The sequence below is a fragment of the Syngnathus floridae genome, chromosome 11, assembly GCF_059516105.1.
Source record: "Syngnathus floridae isolate MCC-2025c chromosome 11, RoL_Sflo_1.0, whole genome shotgun sequence".
Taxonomy (NCBI): Eukaryota; Metazoa; Chordata; class Actinopteri; order Syngnathiformes; family Syngnathidae; genus Syngnathus; species Syngnathus floridae.
In genome coordinates, this window is record NC_142423.1 from 15068464 (window position 1) to 15089411 (window position 20948).

Below are 20948 nucleotides of genomic sequence, written 5' to 3' on the forward strand. Positions count from 1 at the left end.
AACCAGTATGTGGTCGGTAATGCCCATTGAAGCTGGTTATTAAAAAAAAAAAAAAAAAGGATCAGTATGTGTGTGTGTGTGTGGGGGGGGGGGTAACGATTTGTTTGAACAAATCTTTTGAGTGAATAGATTCTAAAGATTCAGTTTACTTAAAAGAACTGGAATGCACATCACTAGCATGCAGCAAGGCTTTTAATTAAACACGCCCACTTGAGTAACACAGTTGTCTTCACTTAGAGTCTAAGTGACTCTAACTGTTATCATGATGATTAACATTAAAATGTCTGTGTCTGTAATTACCACACTCTTGAGCAGTAGACGTGAGATTTTCTAAATACATAGCACGGACATAGTAAATTTAAGAGAATAAACTCGAGGAAAATGGTATCAGATAGCGCTGTTTGTGCACGGACAAAATGAAGCGGTGAACAAGTACCCGACCTTCTCGCCTTCCGTAGCTTACGAAATTGTGTCTTAGCATTTATGCTAACCGTGCTGGCATTAAGGACCACTAACGTACTGCTCACAACATTGTGAAGAAAAATCAGGTGAGGACGTTAGTAGCATTGGATTTCGAGCTAGACTCCCACTACGCGATCACTTGTTTGCATGTGAGAAAACGTCACTCTTGTACATTGACACATTGGTTATCTAGCACTTATGTCAGTAAGACAAAAGATGAATGAACTTTAATCAGCTATTAAATATCTCTGTACCAATAACAATTCCTTCTACGTTCAATATATTTATATATATTCACTATAACTGCATTTGTCACTTTGCAACCTTGTTTACATTGTACATCTATCTATAAATAGTTTAACATCTATCAAATTTTTCTATACTTATTTTTTTCTATATACTTTGTTTTTATTTTGCACTGTTGTGCAGCTGCAATATCGTTATACTATGTATAATGACAAATAAAAGACATTCTCTCTCTTGAAAAGTAAAGATTGATTTGCAATATTGGTCACTTTTTAATAGTCCGATTATATTATGTAAATAGCAAGGGATTATTCTAATATTTAGTTAAAGAAATTTGAAAAATGCTCATTTCTATGCAGTGAACTAATTGAGATTGAGTTAGTAGCTTGTGGACTGAAAATCTGTACTTTCTCATTAAAAACAAGGCTGTCACCATGGTTACTGGAAAGCATCTGGCCAACATGGGCTACCGGGCCTTTTCGGCCTCCATGATGTTGCTGACCGTCTACGGTGGCTACCTGTGCACCATGCGGGGCTACCGCTACATGCAGAGGCAAAAGGAACTCAAACTGGCTGCCGAAAACCAGGATCCAGAGATGATAAAAGACTGATGGACTGTAATCCCTCCACACATCGCCACCTTCAATGGGACATTTGAACACAAGTTTGTATGCTGAAATTGTCGGTGTGAAATTAAATCTTCAGCAAGGAACGATAACTAATGTGAGAAACTGTTTGGTCTTCGTGCAGTGATTCCCAACCACTGCATTGTGGGAAATGATCCAATCTCATTAAAATGGTTTGAAATGTGTTTATTTACTATAAATAATGTACTTTCATTCACGTCGCTATGCCAGAGACAAAATGACTAAAGAATTAAATGTACTTCCACTAGGTGGCAGTAGGTCATATTAACCTGTGGATGCACCTGGTTTCATTATTCGTCATAGCTTTGTGTACAACTATACAGGGCCGTAGTTGGTGAGTAAATTGGGATGAGATCTTGGTTTCTGCATACCGTATGTTTACACAAAATGGTCATTTGTAGTCACAAATGACTCATTTGTAGCAGAACATACGTGCGTGTAATGCGCAGCAGATATGGCGTATCGGGCTCCGTGAAGAAAATAGCCTGCCGCACGCAGTTTGTCTTTTTTGGAAGCCAAAGTGCGGCACGCTATTTCCTTCTCTGAACCTGGATTTGCCATCTCTGAATAGAGGCCGACCAAGTCTGGCATTATCAACCTATACATATATGTCTACCTTTTGTGACGTTTTTGTTTGGCAGTGTGCCTTGGCTCAATACAGTTTGGGAAGCACAGCTTTAGAAACAGTGACAAATCCATTCATATTCTCACAGGAAGTAAACAAGAAAGTTGCACAGTGCAGTACATTAAAGTCATTGGAATAGGGTGCTTTGCCGCATATGACAAATCAACAATAAGATCCAGTGCCAGCTGTTGATGGAGTTCATCTGGCCGTAAAACAAAAAGCAAGATTAATGACGTTACGTGAGCGTGGCATGTGGTCTGCTTCTGGTGCCTGCACAGTGTCCGTTGGTGCCGTTTTCAACCTTTTGCACGTGCAGCATGGTCATCTTGGTCCTGCTTCGGTCTCCCGCCGCCGCCGCCGCCTCATCCTCGGAGCTGCTTTCCACGTCACTACGCACGTCGTTGCCCAGCTTGAGAGAAGAAGCCGACAAATCAATGCTGCAATCTTCAAATGTTCACCCAAATTTGTTGGCGTGCGCTCAGCGTATGATGCAAAAAATGTCGGGCAATTTAGTATTGATCGTATGGTGTGGCGTGCCGGTTACCATTTGGCTGCCTTTTGAGTTTGGGTGGAATGAAAAGATCAAAAATATTTCACACACAAATGTTCTAACTATGGAAAGACTTACAGCCAGAAAGAAGTGTTAAATCGTCAAAGGGCGTAGCGAGAGGACACAAAGATGTGAAGAAGAAGAAAAAGACCACTCAAAGCACAAAAACAGAAAGAAAGATGGAGTCTGTCAGTCCACAGGGAGAAGAACCAAACAGCTTCTGCAGAGACGACAAGACGACATAGAAATAAATACACGTACGTGCGTACGCACAAAAATACATTGAGGTTGAAAGTACATGTAAAGAGACTTCAACAAAAACAATGGGGGGAAAAAATGGAAAAAGCAGAAGTCCTCATTCAACGCCAGAAAATAAAACAGAAGCAAGTGCAGCGAGCCGAGAAGTGCTTCAAGTATTTGGTTACTCGCCGCCTCCTTCCTACTTTGAGACCCACCTTGCCCTTGAGGACGCCTTGGATGGCGATGCCTGCAATGAGGTAAAACCAGATGAGATGCAGAGCCTGCAGCACCAGCAACAGCACGTTGAAGAGCCACCACGACGGGAAGGGACCCACGATGAGCCAGCTCTCAAACATGGACGTATTCAGGATCCTGCGGTGCACGGCACAATGAAAACATACGACGGATCTATGAAATCGCTTTGAAACAACATGATTTGACCTTGTTGTGGTTTCAGCTCAAAGTGACTGGCAGGAGATTGTCATCAGAGCCCGCCCCATTGGACGAGTATACATTTCTCCAACAATGAAACTGAATCGCCACGATCACGTTACGGCGGGCCGACAGGCTCGTCCGTTTCCTATCTGTCAGCCTCCATGTTGACGGAAAGGCAATTTACCGCAACTGTCCGTGTCCACCGTTCATTTGGTTCATTTGGAATAGAACCTGTGCGCACATTTGGGTGGCGGGACGAGAGAAACAGCGTGCAATTGAGAGTGATCGCTCGGCAATCTCGCAAAAAGACCCACGAAGCAAGCACTGCTGCCGTGTGCGCGCCGATTGAACGCTTTCAAACCACTTTCACACTCACCTCATTGGAAATAGGATGAGCCGGGTGACCAAGAAGGTCAAAGCAAACACGATGAAGAGGAGATCGCACACACGCCGATACTTGGCGTAGTTGGCCAGTTTGGCTGCCTGACAACAAAGAAAGTCAACTATAAAGCCACACCATCTCATTCGTTGTCTCAGTAAGCCTTTCGAGCGACGTCAACCACCTCCAGCAGGATGTCCGAAGCGTCGTGCAAACACATGACCAGAGTTCCCGCCCGCACCATGTTGTTGGCATAGGAGAAGCTGATGAGGAGCACTGTCGCCAGGTGATGAACAAGCATGGCCAGGAAGTCCTGCAGTCAAGCCAAAAAGATGCTGAGACATTTGCCCAATACTGCTCCCACACTGCTGTGGCCCTGTGCTGGAATTTGCACCGTCACATGAGTGGCCGGCCGGCCGGCAGGCAGGCATGTGACCTTCCAGGATGAACTCAACATTCTTTATGTTGTTCAAGTGGACACACACACACACACACACACATCTCACCTTCCTTTTGATGTCAACAAACTGGGAGAACATGAGAGACCAGTAGAAGGCCAGCTCTGTCATGTAGTAGTTGTACAGAGGAGGTGTCAACACCTTTGGATATCAAAAGAAAGGAAAGGACATGATTGATGAACATGAATGCACTACGTTTAAGCCTAAATATTCCTTGACAGACCTGATGGGGGTAACCATACCAGCAGTGGCGTGTATCCCACATCCAAGGGGTCTAAACCATGAGCAAGAGCACACACAAAGATTCAGCGAGCAATTGCACACGCTAAGTCCTGACACTACAGCCTCGTCATTTACCTAAAAGAAAACCCTTATATGATACGTTGAGATTTTTGACTACATCCGTCTGGTGTGCTCACCTGCCAGAGAAACTGGATGCCATAGGTAAATATGCATGCATAAAACGTTAACCTCCACCTGAAATTGACAATCCACAGACATGTTACCGCCATTCCTATCACATTGAAAGACAAAAGTCTCATTTTCATTTCAATCTAACTCAAGGTTAAACAGCAAGCCCTCCCTCCCTCCCTCCTTCCCTCCCTCCCTCCCTCCCCCTGAACATTTCTGCCTTCTTAACCCAGACGGAGGCAAAAAGACGTGGGCGCAGGCTGCGTAGACCTACATGCTCTCGCAGAACTTGACGTGCGTGCTGGGTTTGTCTTGGTTCCTGCGTTGGCGGAACCAGCGCTGCACCTTGCGCACTTCCCAGTCCAGTTGCTTGGACAAGCCGTCCAGACGGCGCGCGTCGGGATTCTGACAGAGGAAAGACGGACAGACGGACGTTAAGTACATACATGTAACGACTGGATGTAAAATGATGAGAAGAGACCTTTGAAAGGGACAGAAAGACTTTCTCCAGCACTGCGTTGGGCTGAGCTCTTTGTACCACGTTGGGGTGAATGTGGAGGCTTCTCGCACACGGACTGGCAACAAATCTGTGGCAAGGGTCAGAGGTCAAAAAACGAAAATTAGGACAACGCATGCCGTAGGTACACATGTAGCAACAAGTCATACTTTTCTCAATACATTACAAATAATATAAAGTTGAGGTGAGCTATTCCAGTATGCGTCATGTGACGCCTTTACAAACTGAATGGCTCACCCCTGCTCCACATTCTCGGTCAAGATAATTGACTGATATCATTATAAGACATATTTGGAATATCATGGTTGGTTAGTGCAACAAAAAGAAAAGACCCCAGTCAATTATTAGAGGAAGTTCAACAAAAGGCATTCCTGCGGTTTCTTCAACAGCATCTTCTGCTTAAAACCTTGAATTCCACGCAAAGAAGTGCAAGATAAACACTGACCGGCTATGCTAAGAGTTCTTCTTTTGCTTGTTGGGGTATTGAGCAAGAGCAGAGGCGAGGGGACAAGAAAGGTAAGCTGGAAGAACACGCCTTGGTGTGACGTAAGCGCATGATTCACACTTCTCATCTTCTGCGCTCTTCATTGTCTCCTGCGGCCAGATTAACAAGCTCTCGGTTTTCCACCATTGTTAAGAATCGGTTGTTGGTGAAAAGCACACCGAGCGACATATACTAAATGTTGCACCCCGCGGGAGCACTTGGAGGGAGCATATTCAGCAAAGCAACTCGCGTAAATATTTGATTCGATCTTTTCATGGGACAATACTGAAAAATTGTACCTGTCATTTTTTGGACGGCAGCTAAATGTGTGAAAATGAAATCCAAAAATCATCCTGACGGCGGGATTTTAGATGAAACCAGTCATTTGTATTGGCTACGGGGCTAAACTAGTATCTTTTTGTTGAAGCACAACAAGCTTCACTCACATACCATATCAAAGCCAAACACGTTTTTGTGCGAGTCGCCCGAGGGAAGGAATTCCTGTGACGATTCCACCATGAATAAAGATATTGTGTGCGCCGCATCATCATAATTTATATGTAATCATTGATCATTTAATTTTCGCTTATTGGTATCACCCATACAAAGCAGGATATTATCGGTTTCATATTGTGCATCTCAATTTTTTTCATTGTCAAAAAACGGTTTGAGCTACAGTACATCATTGAACTCTTCTCCCTACCAATGGCCCATCTATCTATCTGTCCATTTGAACATTTCAAATGTGACACTAGCGCACAACTTTGCAACAGAAAAGGCATGGATGTATACGTTTGTGTATTCAAGGCCTTAAAAATAGCTCAAGATTAAAAAGAAGTTGAGCCAAGTAAAACAAGGACAATTCAAGCGTAACCAAATGACTTCAGTAGAGTACAAACATCAAATGTTCCGTTTGCCACTAAAGGTTGTTCCGCCCACATGTCGTCGTCGTCATCATCCCATAAAACAATCTCCACTCCTCCCTGCCTCTATTTCCTCTCCAATCTGTGCTATTTCAGATGAACAATATTGTCTTCATTGTTCAATGAGAAGGTCAGGCAAGGCCCAGAAACTTTTTTTTAGTGGTTATATATATATATATATATATATATATATATATATATATATATATATATATATATATATATATATACGTATATCATGTGTAAATGAAGGTTTAGCCTAATTTTTGATGTTATTCACATTAAAGGGGGCGTGTCCCCAAAATGGATGAAGAACTTTTGGTGCTGTCATTTGGCGTTTTAGCACTAAAATGGACTAAAGTGTCATGAAAAGTTATGCCAATGCGTCTATTTGAATTCTTGTGGAATAGGTGAGCAAAGAAACAGCATACAACATTTTCGTAGGAGGAGGACAAAGTGACAACGGCATCTTCAGCGAGCTAACTAACGGCTATCTATGAAAGCCTAGTACGAACCTCTCGAAGAGCATCCTGACGGCGAACATCGCCGCAGCCAGCGGGAGAACAGCCAACAAGTGTCCGGCTTTGGGATACTCCACCCCTGGAGCCCGGTCGGCAAGGTCCGCCCAGGTTACGTTGTGCGGCAGCCAGAACTTCTCGTTCCAGAACCAGGCTGAAAGAGCAGCCATTGTCGCTTGGCGTCTTTGGCCGGCCACCAAAGCAAAGAGGAGAAATCTACTCTGGTTGGAGTGATGACAAATAAGATTTGAAACTTGTTGCAGCGCCTTCTTCCTTCCTCCGACGGCGTGTGTGTGTTTGTGCGTGCGTGCGTGAGGATGATAATTAAGTTCACGCCTTGACGTTGACGACAGGAGTGCTTTTTCCGGGTAGCTTTTCCATAATAAAGTCAATGTGGAATAATTCCACCATACAAACTATTTATCTATTCCTGTGGACATCCTGACATTTACACCAAACTATTTCAAGAGTCAAGTTGCATTGCGAGTCAAACACGAATAGTAAACATTTCGACATCAAATACACTCTCCGCTCGCTCAATTTCAATTGCATCTTAACAAACGCGGCTCGATGTGGATGATCGATTTGGTGCGTATTATTTTGAAGGCCTCACTTTCGGTGTGCTCGGTAACTTGACAGTTCGCTCCTCTAAGGATGTGAAACGGAATTGAGGAAGTGCAATTGACATACTCTCATGACATCCTCCGGGGATTTATGATTGTTATTTATTTGACCACACAATGATTTCTATGATGTGCATGATGACGCCCATCATATGGTGTCAAACAAAGACTTGTACGTGTAACGTGGAGAAGGATGCGCTCCCGTTTGTGGCACGACATCACAGCCAAGCGGCCACTCGTTTCGTTGCAGCAAAAAACAAACGATAAAAGCAAAGAAAGCTGCAGAGATGACGCACCTAACAAGTCAAGGCTTGCGTTGACTCTTTTACACCTGCAACGTTCCAAAAGCAGCGCCTCGAGGGAGACATTGACGAACATGAGGGTTTACGAGTCTCACGTTGGAGTACTTACTGTATCGCAACACTATCTACGTAGGCTATTAAGACGATGGAGCTGCAGTCCGTCTAATTTTAGATGGACATTTAGCCCTCTGCATGCAGGGGATATAATTAGAAATGTTGCGAAGGCAGTTGACTCAAAAACTATGCAAAGGATTCTTAAAGAGCGAATCCAGTTCGAAGCTAAAGTGGAAGGTTATGAAACACCGCTTCTTCTTCAGAGAGTTGGGATGCTCAAGAAGGGGATCAAGCCACCGTGTCCCTTCCAAGATCATGAAAAGTCACACAAATGCTTTGGACTCTGACTTCTCTATCACGCTTGTCCTCATTGTGGTCATGGGTAGCATCCTGGACTGGTCACCTGCCAATTGGTAAAATGTGATTTTGGATGATTGGGGTACCTGGTCTGCTCACCAGCCAATTGCCATGAAATAAAAAATGACCATCCACCCTCACATCTAAGGGCACATCAACAGGTCTCCATCCACACTCAGTATGAACAATCGACAGAGCTCGGAAGAACCAAAGTACACTCCAGCAGTGAGGAACACCCAGGACCAAACGCAGGAACGTGCAGATGTCATATTCAAGACAACACTCAGCCTAATTTCGAGTCTTTAGTGAACCTGACATGCATGTTTTGGAATGAAGAAGAAAGCATCTGTAGAAGAGGCAAACTCCAAATAGGATGCAAACCTCTAACTTGAGCGCTGGAAGGCAGACATCATCAGCCAGCCAGCCAGCCAGCCAGCCCCTGTGTAAAATGGTAAAGGTGAACCGTTTATAGAGCGGCAGAACGAAGCCTCCACTCATCCCAGGTCAGGTTACAGCAAGCGAAGGCTCAGTAACTACACGACTCCGACGTTGATGTGGTTTATTCCCCAAGAAGTAATCAAATCGAGGACAGACTAAGGCAGCGCCGAAATGTGCCTTGTGTCAACTTTCCACTTTGTGCAAGTGTGCATTGCCTTTATGCACCAGCGGTGATTCTTTGTGCAACGACGTGCCTTGCTGGCTGGCGCCTTTTCTACTCAGTGAAAGGCCACAGCGTTGCGTAACGTGATAAGAGCCGATAGAAGAACAGGAGGAGCTGGCGAGAGACTCCAAAACGCTCACCCTCTGGCTGAGCTACTGTACGACGGCATCTCGGCAATCAAAGTCTTAAATGGACCGTCACATGTGCTCAGGGTGGTTCTGCAGACAGCTGATGAACTCTGCAACCGGATGGCCGTCAAAGCAGATCTGGTGGACGGCGGTGAACAGAGGGAACCTGCACAAAGTGAGAGCCATGAGAATCAGAGATGGATGACGGAGAGATCAATCGTTGCCATCCCTCCGGGTGCTGATCACCTGTCAATCACAGGACTGACACCCCTTAGCATTCATCTGTTAGTCACAGGTGAATGGAGATCCTCCTGCACTACCGATGAGGATCCTTGGTCTAATATTTCATTCAAATGCCTGGAAAACTAAGGGACTCACTTTTGCACCATGTTTTTCTGCTTCAAGATTTGATGGACTTCAGTCGCAGTGGCCGGACCTTGAAGCTTCTGACCATTCAATAGCTCATTCTCCAACTGCTCAATGGTCTGAACACAAAGTTTCTTCACGTTTAGACCGACGAGAGACTCAAATGGAGGGGAAACAAAGCGCTGTCCTTACTTTTCCCGTTTTGGCAAACTCTTGGCCGATCTTACGGTTGCGGCCGCCGTAGCAGGTGGTGATGAGGTCTGCGACCCCGCAGCTCTCTAAGAACGTGCTGGGCGAGACGGTCCCGCTGGAGCAGAAGAGCTTTGCAAAGGCGATCATCTCCATTAGGCCCAAACGGATCACGGCCGCCTTGGTGTTATCGCCGAAACCCAGACCGTCGCAGAAGCCCGCTCCCACCGCGACAATGTTCTGCAGAAAGCAGAGATGATGCTGTCCATTCTTACCACTTCATTGTCTTGTTGCAAAGATGGACTAAACCAGGGTGGAGAAAGGGCGGCCCGTATGATGTGGTTCTTTTGCTGCATTGATTTAGCTCCACAACCTTAGTCCCTTTCTCCAACTTCTTGAAAGTGGACAGACCTTGAGTGCCCCGCAGATCTCCACCACATCAGACTCTTGGACCACAGTCACGCGGAAGTTGGCCGTCTGCATCAGCTCCTTCAAGATGGGCCCGTGCGCTTTGTCTTTGCATCCTACGCCCCCCCAAAAAACATGACGATTAAGTTCACAATTTTAGATTTTTTGACACGGAACTTTTTGCTAGTAAAAAAATATTTAGTGAGAAGTCTGATTGTGTAAAAAAAAAAAAAAAAAAAAGAAAAAAAAGTGCCAAAATGAATCAATATATACTTAATTCCATTTATATTATTTCAAAACGTGGTGCTCTACCTATGGTCGTCTCACAAAACTTGTCTTCTGCCACCTCGCTGGCAATGTTTGCTCCCATCAGGACCGACATCCCGATGCCCAGCTTCCCTCGGATGACCTCGGAGATGAGTTTCAGACCCTCCGGACTGGCGTCCACGCCCTAGACACGTGCACAGTCAGCACTAAGACAGCGGAGACGTTGAGAAGGGGTACCTTAATGAGCGACACGCCGTGAGCGTCCTTCTTGATGTGGCCCTTGATGGTGTCGCACACACGGATGATGAACTGGTGCGGAACCACAAACAACAGGATGTCGGCTCCCTTCACAGACTCCGCCAGGTCCGGAACAGCCACCTAACCGCAACGACGAGCACGTGAAGCCGACTTGCCGATTGAGGGGAATATCATAGGACGTGTCCAATCAAACCAATGTTTGGGCTACTTTGCTCGATTAAAAAGAGTATTAGTTTGATTGTAAAGATATGTTTGTGGCTTACCACGTTGGGAGGGAGCTTGTGCCCACGCAAGTACTTGACATTCTCGTGGTCCGTGTTGATGATTTCGGTGAGTTTGCGTCCATCCACCATTTCCTCAAACACCCACATGTTGACCACGCTGTCAAAGTTGGCGTTGGCGGCCGCATTGGCTCCTACGATCTTGGCGATGGCCGAGCCCCTGGGGACACACGATGGAGGTCGCCGGTTGTCAATTATGTACGTTTATGGAGCACAAAACCAACGATTAATAAAACGTTTGATCCATTTTAAGAAAATTCTTTTCATTTTTAACTGCTAGCGGACAAACCTATGGATTACTTTAGCACTTTTGTCAACTGTGTATTTGCACAAATATGATATGGTTACATTATTTAGTGGTGGGTTCCTTACTTTACTAAGTCATCCAGTCAGCATGTCAAAACGTGAGTGGAAAGGTTGCTGCGTGTTTTGGGTCCTTTGTTATTATGGCAGCAGGTACAGTATGTTTACATAAGAACAGCATCGACATATTTTTAGTCACACAAAAACGTTACAAGCGCCCATAGAACTTAAAACCAAATGTGCTTGTTGGTATCTGCCAAGACATTGGTTCTGCCAGGTATTATTTAAGAGCATTTCCCTCGCATATTATCCTTAAAAATGTCAATCAGCTATTATTAGTTATTTAGAGTACATTTGTGTTTATTAGTAAGTTCAGCTTTCAATAAGAAATTCCATAACTATAAGTAGTTTTTTTTTTTTAACATTGTAGGTAGAGCATTGTTAAATCGTTTGGAGAAAACCTGTTCTTTTGGCACTTTTGATTACTAAGAAATATATTCCTTTTTAAGCCCCTCCCCCTTCCCCAAGCTTGCCAGGTGACAAAAGGGGGATACATGTTGCTTGTCAAAAATGACTTTGTAACTTAAGACAAGCAGCAGGACACACAGTGCTGCACTTGAAATGTCAAAGAGGCCCAAAGTAGAAGCTCTACATGGCATAAGATCCCATCAGTCAAGCTTTATGAAAAATGGCCAAAGATAAAACGGACCCTATTCATGTCAACTAGCGCGCATGAATTTGAGGGGACAAAAAAAACACTCACACACACGCTAAGCAATTTTAGTTTTCAGCAAACTCTCCATTCGCACAGAAGCAAACTTTGCATGACAGAAGTTGCGAACTTAAGTTACCAGTTTCCGGAGCCCACCACGCACACTTTCTTAGGAGCTGCCATCGCTGCTTTTCCACCGGGGCTGAACGAAGCGCGCTGCCTGTATTAATAGCGGGCACGTGCCCGCGCGCCCGCGCGCGCCACCCGTCCGCCCGACCCCGCCTTCGCCGTGATGACGTAATGCGCGGAAGTCCCTGGGGTTGCTCTTGAATGACGTCACGTTCGCGTTTAATGACGTCATTCTCCCCATATTGTAAAATGTACGTTTCCGCAAATCACTACGTGTGCAGCTACTGCCAAAACGGATGTCGAGAAGTTGCACTAAGATTTACATATGCTTTATTATGACGTAAGAACATACAGAAAAATAGTTTTGGTCCATCGAAAAAAATCAAATAATTACTTCAGTGATCACGCCACACATCCCTAATTGTATCATTTCAACACATCAATCAACATATTTGTGGCGCTGACTGTTATTTTTCTTATTAAATACAGCATCTATCTGAGCATTGAAAAAAACAAACATCTGATTGGATAAAGGGGTACTTCACATCAGTCTTCTGCTCAGTATGTACAAGGCTAAAAGTACTGCTAATCACCTACTTCCTTGGTCATCATTTGGACTAGCTAACAAGACAAGCATTGATATTAGACATAATTCATAAAAAAAGATAATGAAGAAGAAAGTTAGGACTACTTGGCAGCTGGACAAATCAACAGATTGACTATGTGATGTTGTGGTCGGTTACAACGAGGAACCCAATGGGCCAAGTGTTTTTTTTAAAAAAGTATTTGTTCTTTTGGATATGATTTTTTTTTTTTTGTGTGTTTACTTTGGTGCGTTATGCCATGAGGACAGGAATGTTTGGAGGTTAAGACATGGGGGAAAAAGAAAGTTAAATGGAAAATTTGTGTTCAAAAAAGAAACTAAATGTGTGGTCGTAAAAGTCAGCATCCTACGTGACCATCCTAAAATCAATTGGTTTAGGTGTTCCTGATTCCGAGCGCCTGCTCCAGTTCCTGTCGCCTCTGCTGCACCTGTAGCACAAACAAAAGGTGCGTTTTCAACTGGTGACGTATAGATAGATGCGTGACAGAGAGGACGGCGGCGCTTACCTTGGAGTAAAAGTAGCGGCACACGGCCTCCTGAGCCCACGGCTGGTAGTAGAACTCAGCCCGCCTCTCTTCCTCTGGGTTGCTCACCACATCAGTCATGGTCTACGGAGAGATAAAAGCCTTCATGAAGGCGCCTTTCTGGGAACGTGTGCCTTTTTGTCTACCGAGGGACATTTCCAGAGAGAACACCTCTGGAGGTTTCTGTGCACGCACTCACCTTGAGGTCCCTGCACTGCGACTGCAGCCAGTCATTGATGAAGCCCTGAGGGTCTCTGGCAAAGCTGAGCATGAACTCTCGCTGGGTCTTGAGGTGGTTGATGGTCTCGATGGTTTCGTGGATCTGAGAAGATGACGGGGCGCATTTAGTCACATGCTTGAGAGGAGCCAGCTGTGGTCTGACGGGCGAAGAGACCATCAGCGTAACCTTGGCGATACGTGCCTTTACGGTCATCTCGAGAAAGCGGTCGAGGGAAACAAAGAATTGCAGCCACCAGCAGGAGTCACTAGCCTGAAAATAACCCCCACTACGAGACTGTAATGAGTGGTGGTGGGAGGCAGCGTAGACCTGACCTAACTGGCATCAGGAGCACATTTGTGTGAAATTGGCTTCCGTGCGCTGGGTACGTCGGGAGCTGTAACAAGTGCGTGTGTTTAATGGAGCCGTCCGTGCCTTCACGCCACATTTCAACTGGCGGTGTAGTCTACATTCTACCCGATGCACTGCGTGCATTATTGTTGCCATTACTGTAACGCACCCACTTGGACACCGCATTAGGTACACAGAGCGAACCAAGTTGGGGGTGATGAAGTTGGCTACTGAAAAACACGGTTGGTTTTACCCCTTTGAATTGTAATGATCTTAAAACCACGTCACGTGCTTCACTCACCGAGTGTGCTGAATAGTTTGCGCAATAGGCGCAATGCTAACAGTGTGATGTTTAGTCTTTGCTGCACGACAGAGTCAACGTGAATTTATCCCAAAGGTTTGCTTGATAAATGGCAGGGAACCATGGATGAATGAATGACCTTGTTGTCCAAGCCTGCTATTTCCTGCTGACTGGCGGTGGACAGCAGGAAGGAGTTCATCTGAGTCTTCAGCGTGTCGTCCACCTCCACATCAATGTCGTAGCACGCTGTCTTCTTTTGGTCATTGGGGTCCACGCTGGTATGACGCAGACAGAGCAGATTCAGGACAAACAGTTTTTTTTTTTTTTTCCTGAGCTGAGCTGCAAGAGGTCCGATGTAACACTACCTGATCACGTGGTTGATGATGATGGGCTCGGGAGGCATCAGCAGGGCATGCAAGCGCTGAGGGATCTCAGAGAACTTCATCCTCTGGGTCTCGAAGATCTACAGAATGAAGGAAAGACAATTCAGTGGACTTAAAAAGTCACCTTGGGGTGCCTGGCAGCTCGGCAAAGTAGCCATTCTCCTCATGGTTCCGCATGAACATGTTCATGGCTTCTACTTTTGGAGGACCTCGTTGGGGATGCTTTGAAACCCAAACAAATATCTTTTACCGAAACACAAACATAACCCAGCTTGAAATCTTCTCTGTCCCAAATTGGTAAATATCAATTGTTCAAATGTGTGAAATAAAATCTCAAAATCTTTTTTTAATCTGGAAAAATATGAATCAGGAAGACTTTGGTGCATTCATTTTTTTTGGTTTGGTTCGTTTTGTTAAGATTGAAGCGGCAGTCGTGTTTAGTCTCAGGAATTTGCCGTGTGGTGGGACTCCAATCAAGGACAGGAGGAGGCAAACAAGTCTGCTGCCTGCACAATCTCAAATGTTATGACTGTTGGAAACGACAGCTCTTTCGGAGCACGCTGGAAGTCTCGGTCGGACAGGAGAGGAAAAGAGCTACATTTAAAAAACAGATTTCCGAGACTGCCCAACTTCACCTTAAAGGCAGCAAAGGCCTGATTGCGGGCTGTCTGGGCTATGAGATTACAATTACCTTGTGACGCGCATTTCTTCCCACTCCAAAAAATGTACAATGGTAAATGATAAGCCTTTTCAGTATTTAGGATGCCATTTTTGCGAGTGATTGACTGACTTGAGCTCGTTTCCCACGTAACCATCAAATGTGATTTTGAGTACACGACATAATGACTGATCATGTTTTTTTTCCCTCATCATTTTCAAAATTGCTGCACGTGACGTGTAGCCTTCACTTGAGACAAAAAGGGATGGAACACTGCCCACCTGCTGGAGGTACTTGTCACAGTTGATGAACTCTCGCTCGTGGGGGTCCTGCAGTTTGTGAGTCTTGACGTACTGCCACAGAGCCTGGATGATGACGGGCCGCGTCTGGGTGTGGATGCCCAGCATGCGAGCCAATCGAGGGTCCAGCTTGAACTGCGGGGGCTGTTCCCCCCCACACACACACACATACGCAGTTAAAATGGAGCTAATCTAGTTTGAAGTAACGAGAAGGTGTTTTGTTTTTGTACCTGGTAGTCTAGCATGAGCAAGACAGTGCAGCGAACGCCCACATCGCCCGGTCTTTTGACCTGGAAGCCATCAGTCTCCTGGGTGGTTGCAGTCCTGTGCCACTAAAATGGGGCAAAGACAACCTTTAAAAAAAAATGGAAACCCTTTTGCCGGGTTATTTTTGAAGGCAGTAAAAATGCTTCACAAATAGAAGATAAGTGGCTCCCAGTGGATACATACATATACAGTGGATATAAAAAGTCTACACAACCCTGTTCAAATGTCAGGCTTTCTAGTAAAAGGAGACCATGACAAATCAATTCAAAACATTTTCCACAACAAATGTGGCCCATAACCTTATTTAATCAATTACTGATTTTGTGCCAATGCTGAACATTACAGAATAGAGGGACAAATAAAACTCTGTAGTGGCTGCCACTTTGGTGAGTTTTTTTTTTTTCTTTTTTAATATTCAGATCAACCATGTGTTATGAGCGAAACAATTTAGCACTCAGTGATTTCTGTAACATACGGCAGCTCTGCCGTTTGCAATAAACCACCCATGTGCACTTTGGGGTATCACTGAGGCACAAAATGTGAATTGTGACTCATTTAAAAGCACATCTTTGGAGCCGTAATGAAGAAAGCATTTTTCTTACTTCCACAAGGTGGTTATCGGGACCATAAAGGTCCTTGTCCAACTCTATCACCAGCGATTTAAAGAAGGAAGAAAACTTTCTCTTCTGCTTGGTGGCTTCGTACTTGGATACGGCCGTCTGGAAAGTAAATGTGTGATGTAAAATGGTTTGCCGTGGAAAAATGTCACACTGAACCAAACGGTGCTGAGTGCTATGATGTAACAAGAGTCTTACATCTTCCAGTAGACGCCCCTCCACACGGAGTTCCCATGATGCAACAGTGCCCTCACCATCCTCAGCGTCAGGCTTGGCCGGATTGAATGTGTTTGATATGAAGATACGAAGCTTTCGCTTTTGCTGTAGAAAAGAAATAAAGATTGAGAAAAACCTTCAATGTTAACTATTAACCTTTGTTGGAATCAAAGCAAAGATTGATTCGAGTCGTTCTGAAGCCAAAAATCAAACCTTAATGGGTCTTTTGAGGGCCTCCTGGATGTCCAGCCTCTTGCGCATGATGGTCTGGTCCAGCTTCCTCTCAAAGGCCAGTAGATCCATGTAAGCCTGAGACTCTGGGACCAGCTCCCTGATCTGAAACAAGGTCATGGAACAAGGTGAGCGCTGGTAATTGGGCAGAACACGATTCCTTCGACTCACCCTCTGAGGTAGAATTTTATCAGCCATCTTCTTCTTCTTTGTACTGTACAAAACACGCAAGTCAGAAAGAAACTTTACTTTATCATTAGTTGCTATTTGATTTGGACAGATTTCATTCCATTAACCCCAACCAACAGCGGCTAGTTTCATTTTCAAGTGTTTTCCAAGCTATGGAGTGCAATTAGTGAAAGAGTATTGATTAGAGCAGACATCATCTAATGCCACCTTTAAACGCCAGCCTTTTAATTAAACCATGCATCTGCCTGTGAAGGTATCGATCGATCGCTCGCTACTTACTGCTGGTTGCGGCTCTGCTGCTGAACCTGCTGGATCTGCTGTGGGGCGGGCCTCTTGCGAGACGGGTCCATCACTCCGGGCATCCCTGGGCGGGACACGGGGCTGCCGCCATAGCCCGGGGGGCCCATGGCGGGTCCCTGCGGGGTCATACGACTGGATGGAGGCATGCCTGGTCTCTGCATTGGGCCACAAAAAAAGAAAGTGCTTGCTGAATTGGGACCTTCAAAGAAATGCTGGCAGACGGCCCAAAATGATCCAGTGCCATTACACCTTCGCTTGGCAGGAGTGCAACAGGTAATAAAAAATAAAGAAATGACACCAGAATAGGATTTTTTTTTCCAGTTATTGATTTAAAACCGTATTCGCAAAAACTTTTGTGGCGCTTGGAGGTTTGTAACGGTCGAGCCCTACCAAGCTACAAGTACAAAACAATAGTAAAGCAGGCCCTCGTTTTATGACGGCATTTGGTGCCTACAGCCGCGACACCAACCGGCGACGTTCGGCTCGTTGTCGGGGAGTCGTTAAATTACGCAGGTGTAATGCGGCCACGTCTATTGTTATGTCCCATCCCTCAGTCAGATAAGTATGAAGATAAACAACAACCATCACTCACCAAGCCGTGCGCTAAAAACTCAAAGAGCCGACTTCTGGTATCGCACAGCATGAGTGCAGCGGTGGAGCGTGGCGGCCGACGACGCGACAGAGCACAGAACCTGCTGCTGTCCTCCGGCAGAAGGGTGGCGTCAGACGACAAATTCACGTCAACAATAATGGCTTATCATGATGCGCCGCCTTTTTCCACCACACACACAGAGACCGCCTACGCTGCACCGCATGCACGCACGCGCGTCTGCACGGCCTTGGAGTCCACGAGAATAAGCGAGTTCGGCGCTGTTCAGCGCACCAACGTTGAGCTGCCAGGATGAATGAAAGCAGTCAAGGATGCTTGGGCAGGAAAAAAAAACACACAATCTTTTCAGCAGAGTCGCCTGTCGCTAGGCAACCCACACTCTTGACAATTGTGGGCCAGTGATAAAATATTTCCATTAACGTTTTAAATACAGATGTATCCTTGTAGGAGACAATACGTTGGCGGATAGAGAATCTTTGGTGCCTGCATGTATAAAGAGTCTTCTTAAGAAACAGTGACTGCAAAATTGCATTATTTGAGCCTGAAAAGGTTAATTGGATAACTTCATGATTGGTCGAAATTGATTTTTTTTTTAACCTGATGCCAATTTTTGGCAGAAGAAAATACCAATTCATTGGGTGATTAATTAAAATAAAAATCATAATGCATCAAACTACCCAACCTCATGCATTTCAATGCATGTCAATTATATGTGAATTTTGCTAGAGGTTATAAGATGGATTTGGACATTGTTTTTTAATTCATTGTTGCAACTCTACAACAATCAGGGCGATTGGGATGGAATAAAAAATGAAATACTATACAGACATTTTCCGCCAATATACCATTAATACATTACAGGTTCCTCGTTTCCAACTTGCGATAATGGTAGTAGTGTTCATTACATTTATTACAAACCAATACCGACAAGCAACATCTAGATCTCGGTCTTTGTTTTTCAATCACACCAAAGCTGCTGCAGAATGAAGGAATAAGACATACGGTTCACTCTTAAAAAACTTTTTTTAAATGTTTTTTTTCAACAATTGATGGGCTGCAATTAAATCAGTATGTTGCAGTGCAATTAAACGCCACTAAAAAGTAGAACTTTTTGAAAGAGTCATCAATCCAGTTTATATTTGTCAAAGCGAGAGGTTACCATCATGAGTAGGAAAATGAATATGCCCAATACCAAATAGACGTCCAAATAAGACTTGGATGGGTGGAGGGAGATTTAAATGCTAAAAGCTATGCAAGTCAAAGTGCAGCGACGACCGACCGCTTTGGAAGAGTTGGCAGCAGAATGTTTCACGCGCAATTCGTTCGCTAACTCAGAAAAACACTCTTACATGGCTCATCGTTTACATTGGAGAAAGCTAGAACAATACGTCGAGGTATCGAGACGTCAGTAGGACACTTTCGCTGTTCGGAAAAATGAAAACAGAAAAAATAATCAGCGATCATTTATAGGTGAATTCTTGCCACGGCAACCAGCTAGCCACGTTAGCGTGCTAAGCTTAGCTAGTGGCTAGTGGACCAGCCAACGCTATATGATTCAGAGGCGATTGACAATTGAATCGTTTAAAAGTTAGATTGAAGCAAATCGAAGCAACACCTCGTTCGGATGCCCTCAATCGGTGGTGTAGAACCCGTGGCGGTCGCCCACGTCGCGGCTAATGGTTAGCTGGCTGTGACAAAGCGCTGATGCTAACGAGGCTTTGTTCTAGCGGACGAGCTGCGCGTCGCCAAGCAAAGATGGAGCGATATCTCACCGGGTACCCAGGCCCAGGCATCGGGGAGCGATACATGTGGTTCTGCGAGGCCGGCGACGGTCCCATCCTGCCAGAGGGCGTACCGGGGCCCATGCCTTGTCCCGCGCCCGGTACCGGGAGCCCGGGACCCATCACACCGCCTCCGCCACTAGTGGGTGCCGACTGAAAGCCCCCTCTGGTCGCCATCTCTTCTCCGACTGTGTGGCCGCCGGTAGAGCCAGGCACTGAGGTATCGCGAGAGAGAGCGAGAACTTGTCTTTACGTTGTTACAGCGCTTACGATGGATGTTTGCGGTACTGCAGGCTTAAGTGATAGGGGGATGATGGCATTCATTTCAGAAAAGACATTTGCTTCTGTTATACTTTAAAAATCTGAATTTTCTGTGGACACACATATGCAAGTAAATCCTGGACTGGAGAAAAAAACAGAACCTGTTAAAAAGACTTTAATGTAAGAACTGTCTATCTACATTTATTTTTTATGCAGCTTTTGTCCAGCCCTCAGTGAATTGTGTACTTGTTGCGAATCTGAGTCTCATCTCACTGAGTTGCTGAATTTGCATTCAAGAAATATTTTTTTTTTTAAAAAAAAGGCACCACTGCTGAGGTCACTTTGAGTAATGAGCTGAAATCCAAACTGTCACGTTGGTCACAATGTGCAGTGACATTGTCCTGTCTCCTTTTAATAGCAAGGTTGACTCCATTATAGATATGTCAGTCATACCGGGGCCTGCGTTATGTTAATCCCAACTCTTGTCGTGGAGCATTTTTAATTAACTTATTGCAGAGGACAATACATCAACCTTAAAATCAGCTGTCTGTCACGGATCGGAATGGAGCAGGGCGACCAAATGCAGCTTGGACCAGCTCGGTTTATTGAGGGAAAAGCTAGTTGGAAGGGAGGATGAGGGGACAAACCAACAGAACCAGCAAACTAACATAACTTCCTAACAAAACCAACAACAGGACTGACCGACAGACCGGATAACAGAAACGGAAGCGACCGACCGAGACGTGAGACGAGAAGACATCAACGATCCGACGGGAGTGAGGGGCAGGCAGACAGGAATTGCAGTGTCTCAATTCAGCCTCTCTTATCATAAAAAAGAAAGTGTGCGCTTGAGGCAAAGCTTTGCAAAGGTTGTCGTCTGTTTCTATTCCACGGCCACTCACTCTCAGGCTCATCTCTGCCCTGAGGCTGTAAATTGCATTAAAACTCTCCATGTGTTTGCACAGCAAAGGCGGAAACTGTCTGACAACGGGCAGAGAATACGAAACCATTAAAAGATGAAGAGACGCCAATGTCTACATTTGATGTGTATTGTATTATGATTTTTATTGTTAGCTGTCCGGCTATCTTGCAATGCGGTACCTCCTGTGTGACACATGGATATGACCTCATTTGGGTATGTTACTGCATGAGGCTCCATCTGCACAGAGATGATTATTGTGCTTCCCGGGTGAACAAACAAGTAAG

General features: G+C 45.1%; 4 protein-coding genes across 8 annotated transcripts; 1 reads left to right on the forward strand and 3 right to left on the reverse strand.

The window, feature by feature from the left end:
- The first annotated feature begins 241 nt into the window (after positions 1-241).
- Positions 242-1519, forward strand: cox14 (cytochrome c oxidase assembly factor COX14). The gene is made up of 2 exons (XM_088390722.1): positions 242-548; positions 1134-1519. The coding sequence occupies exon 2, from the start codon at positions 1143-1145 to the stop codon at positions 1317-1319; it is 177 nt and encodes a 58-aa protein (XP_088246848.1). The 5' UTR covers positions 242-548; positions 1134-1142; the 3' UTR covers positions 1320-1519.
- Positions 1500-7653, reverse strand: cers5 (ceramide synthase 5). Of its 2 annotated transcripts, none has more exons than XM_088390718.1 (12): positions 7509-7653; positions 6893-7116; positions 4935-5040; positions 4728-4858; positions 4462-4519; positions 4266-4316; positions 4091-4183; positions 3769-3897; positions 3582-3688; positions 2986-3142; positions 2282-2389; positions 1500-2182 (listed from the first exon to the last, which is right to left on the reverse strand). In XM_088390718.1, the coding sequence occupies exons 1-12, from the start codon at positions 7581-7583 to the stop codon at positions 2108-2110; spliced, it is 1314 nt and encodes a 437-aa protein (XP_088246844.1). In that variant the 5' UTR covers positions 7584-7653; the 3' UTR covers positions 1500-2107. The 2 variants fall into 2 exon arrangements, 1 of the variants encoding a protein (XP_088246844.1); XR_015861452.1 differs by lacking the exon at positions 1500-2182 and adding an exon at positions 2609-2750 and having other exon boundaries at positions 2238-2389.
- A 1120-nt stretch (positions 7654-8773) lies between these two features.
- On the reverse strand, positions 8774-12096 carry LOC148391389 (glycerol-3-phosphate dehydrogenase [NAD(+)], cytoplasmic-like). Its single transcript, XM_088390719.1, has 8 exons — positions 11944-12096; positions 10772-10949; positions 10488-10628; positions 10296-10434; positions 9987-10099; positions 9579-9815; positions 9399-9505; positions 8774-9186 (listed from the first exon to the last, which is right to left on the reverse strand). Exons 1-8 carry the CDS (start codon positions 11985-11987, stop codon positions 9090-9092), a joined length of 1056 nt encoding a protein of 351 aa, XP_088246845.1. The 5' UTR covers positions 11988-12096; the 3' UTR covers positions 8774-9089.
- Positions 12097-12246: 150 nt separating this feature from the next.
- Positions 12247-19709, reverse strand: smarcd1 (SWI/SNF related BAF chromatin remodeling complex subunit D1). 4 transcript variants are annotated; one of them, XM_088390714.1, is made up of 13 exons: positions 19473-19708; positions 17070-17245; positions 16773-16815; positions 16584-16706; positions 16353-16475; positions 16140-16256; positions 15501-15602; positions 15253-15414; positions 14296-14393; positions 14070-14205; positions 13261-13383; positions 13044-13145; positions 12247-12965 (listed from the first exon to the last, which is right to left on the reverse strand). In XM_088390714.1, the coding sequence occupies exons 1-13, from the start codon at positions 19656-19658 to the stop codon at positions 12912-12914; spliced, it is 1545 nt and encodes a 514-aa protein (XP_088246840.1). In that variant the 5' UTR covers positions 19659-19708; the 3' UTR covers positions 12247-12911. The 4 variants fall into 4 exon arrangements, with proteins under 4 accessions (XP_088246840.1, XP_088246843.1, XP_088246841.1 ...); XM_088390717.1 differs by lacking the exon at positions 19473-19708 and adding an exon at positions 19316-19423; XM_088390715.1 differs by lacking the exon at positions 19473-19708 and adding an exon at positions 17683-17816.
- Positions 19710-20948: the final 1239 nt, after the last annotated feature.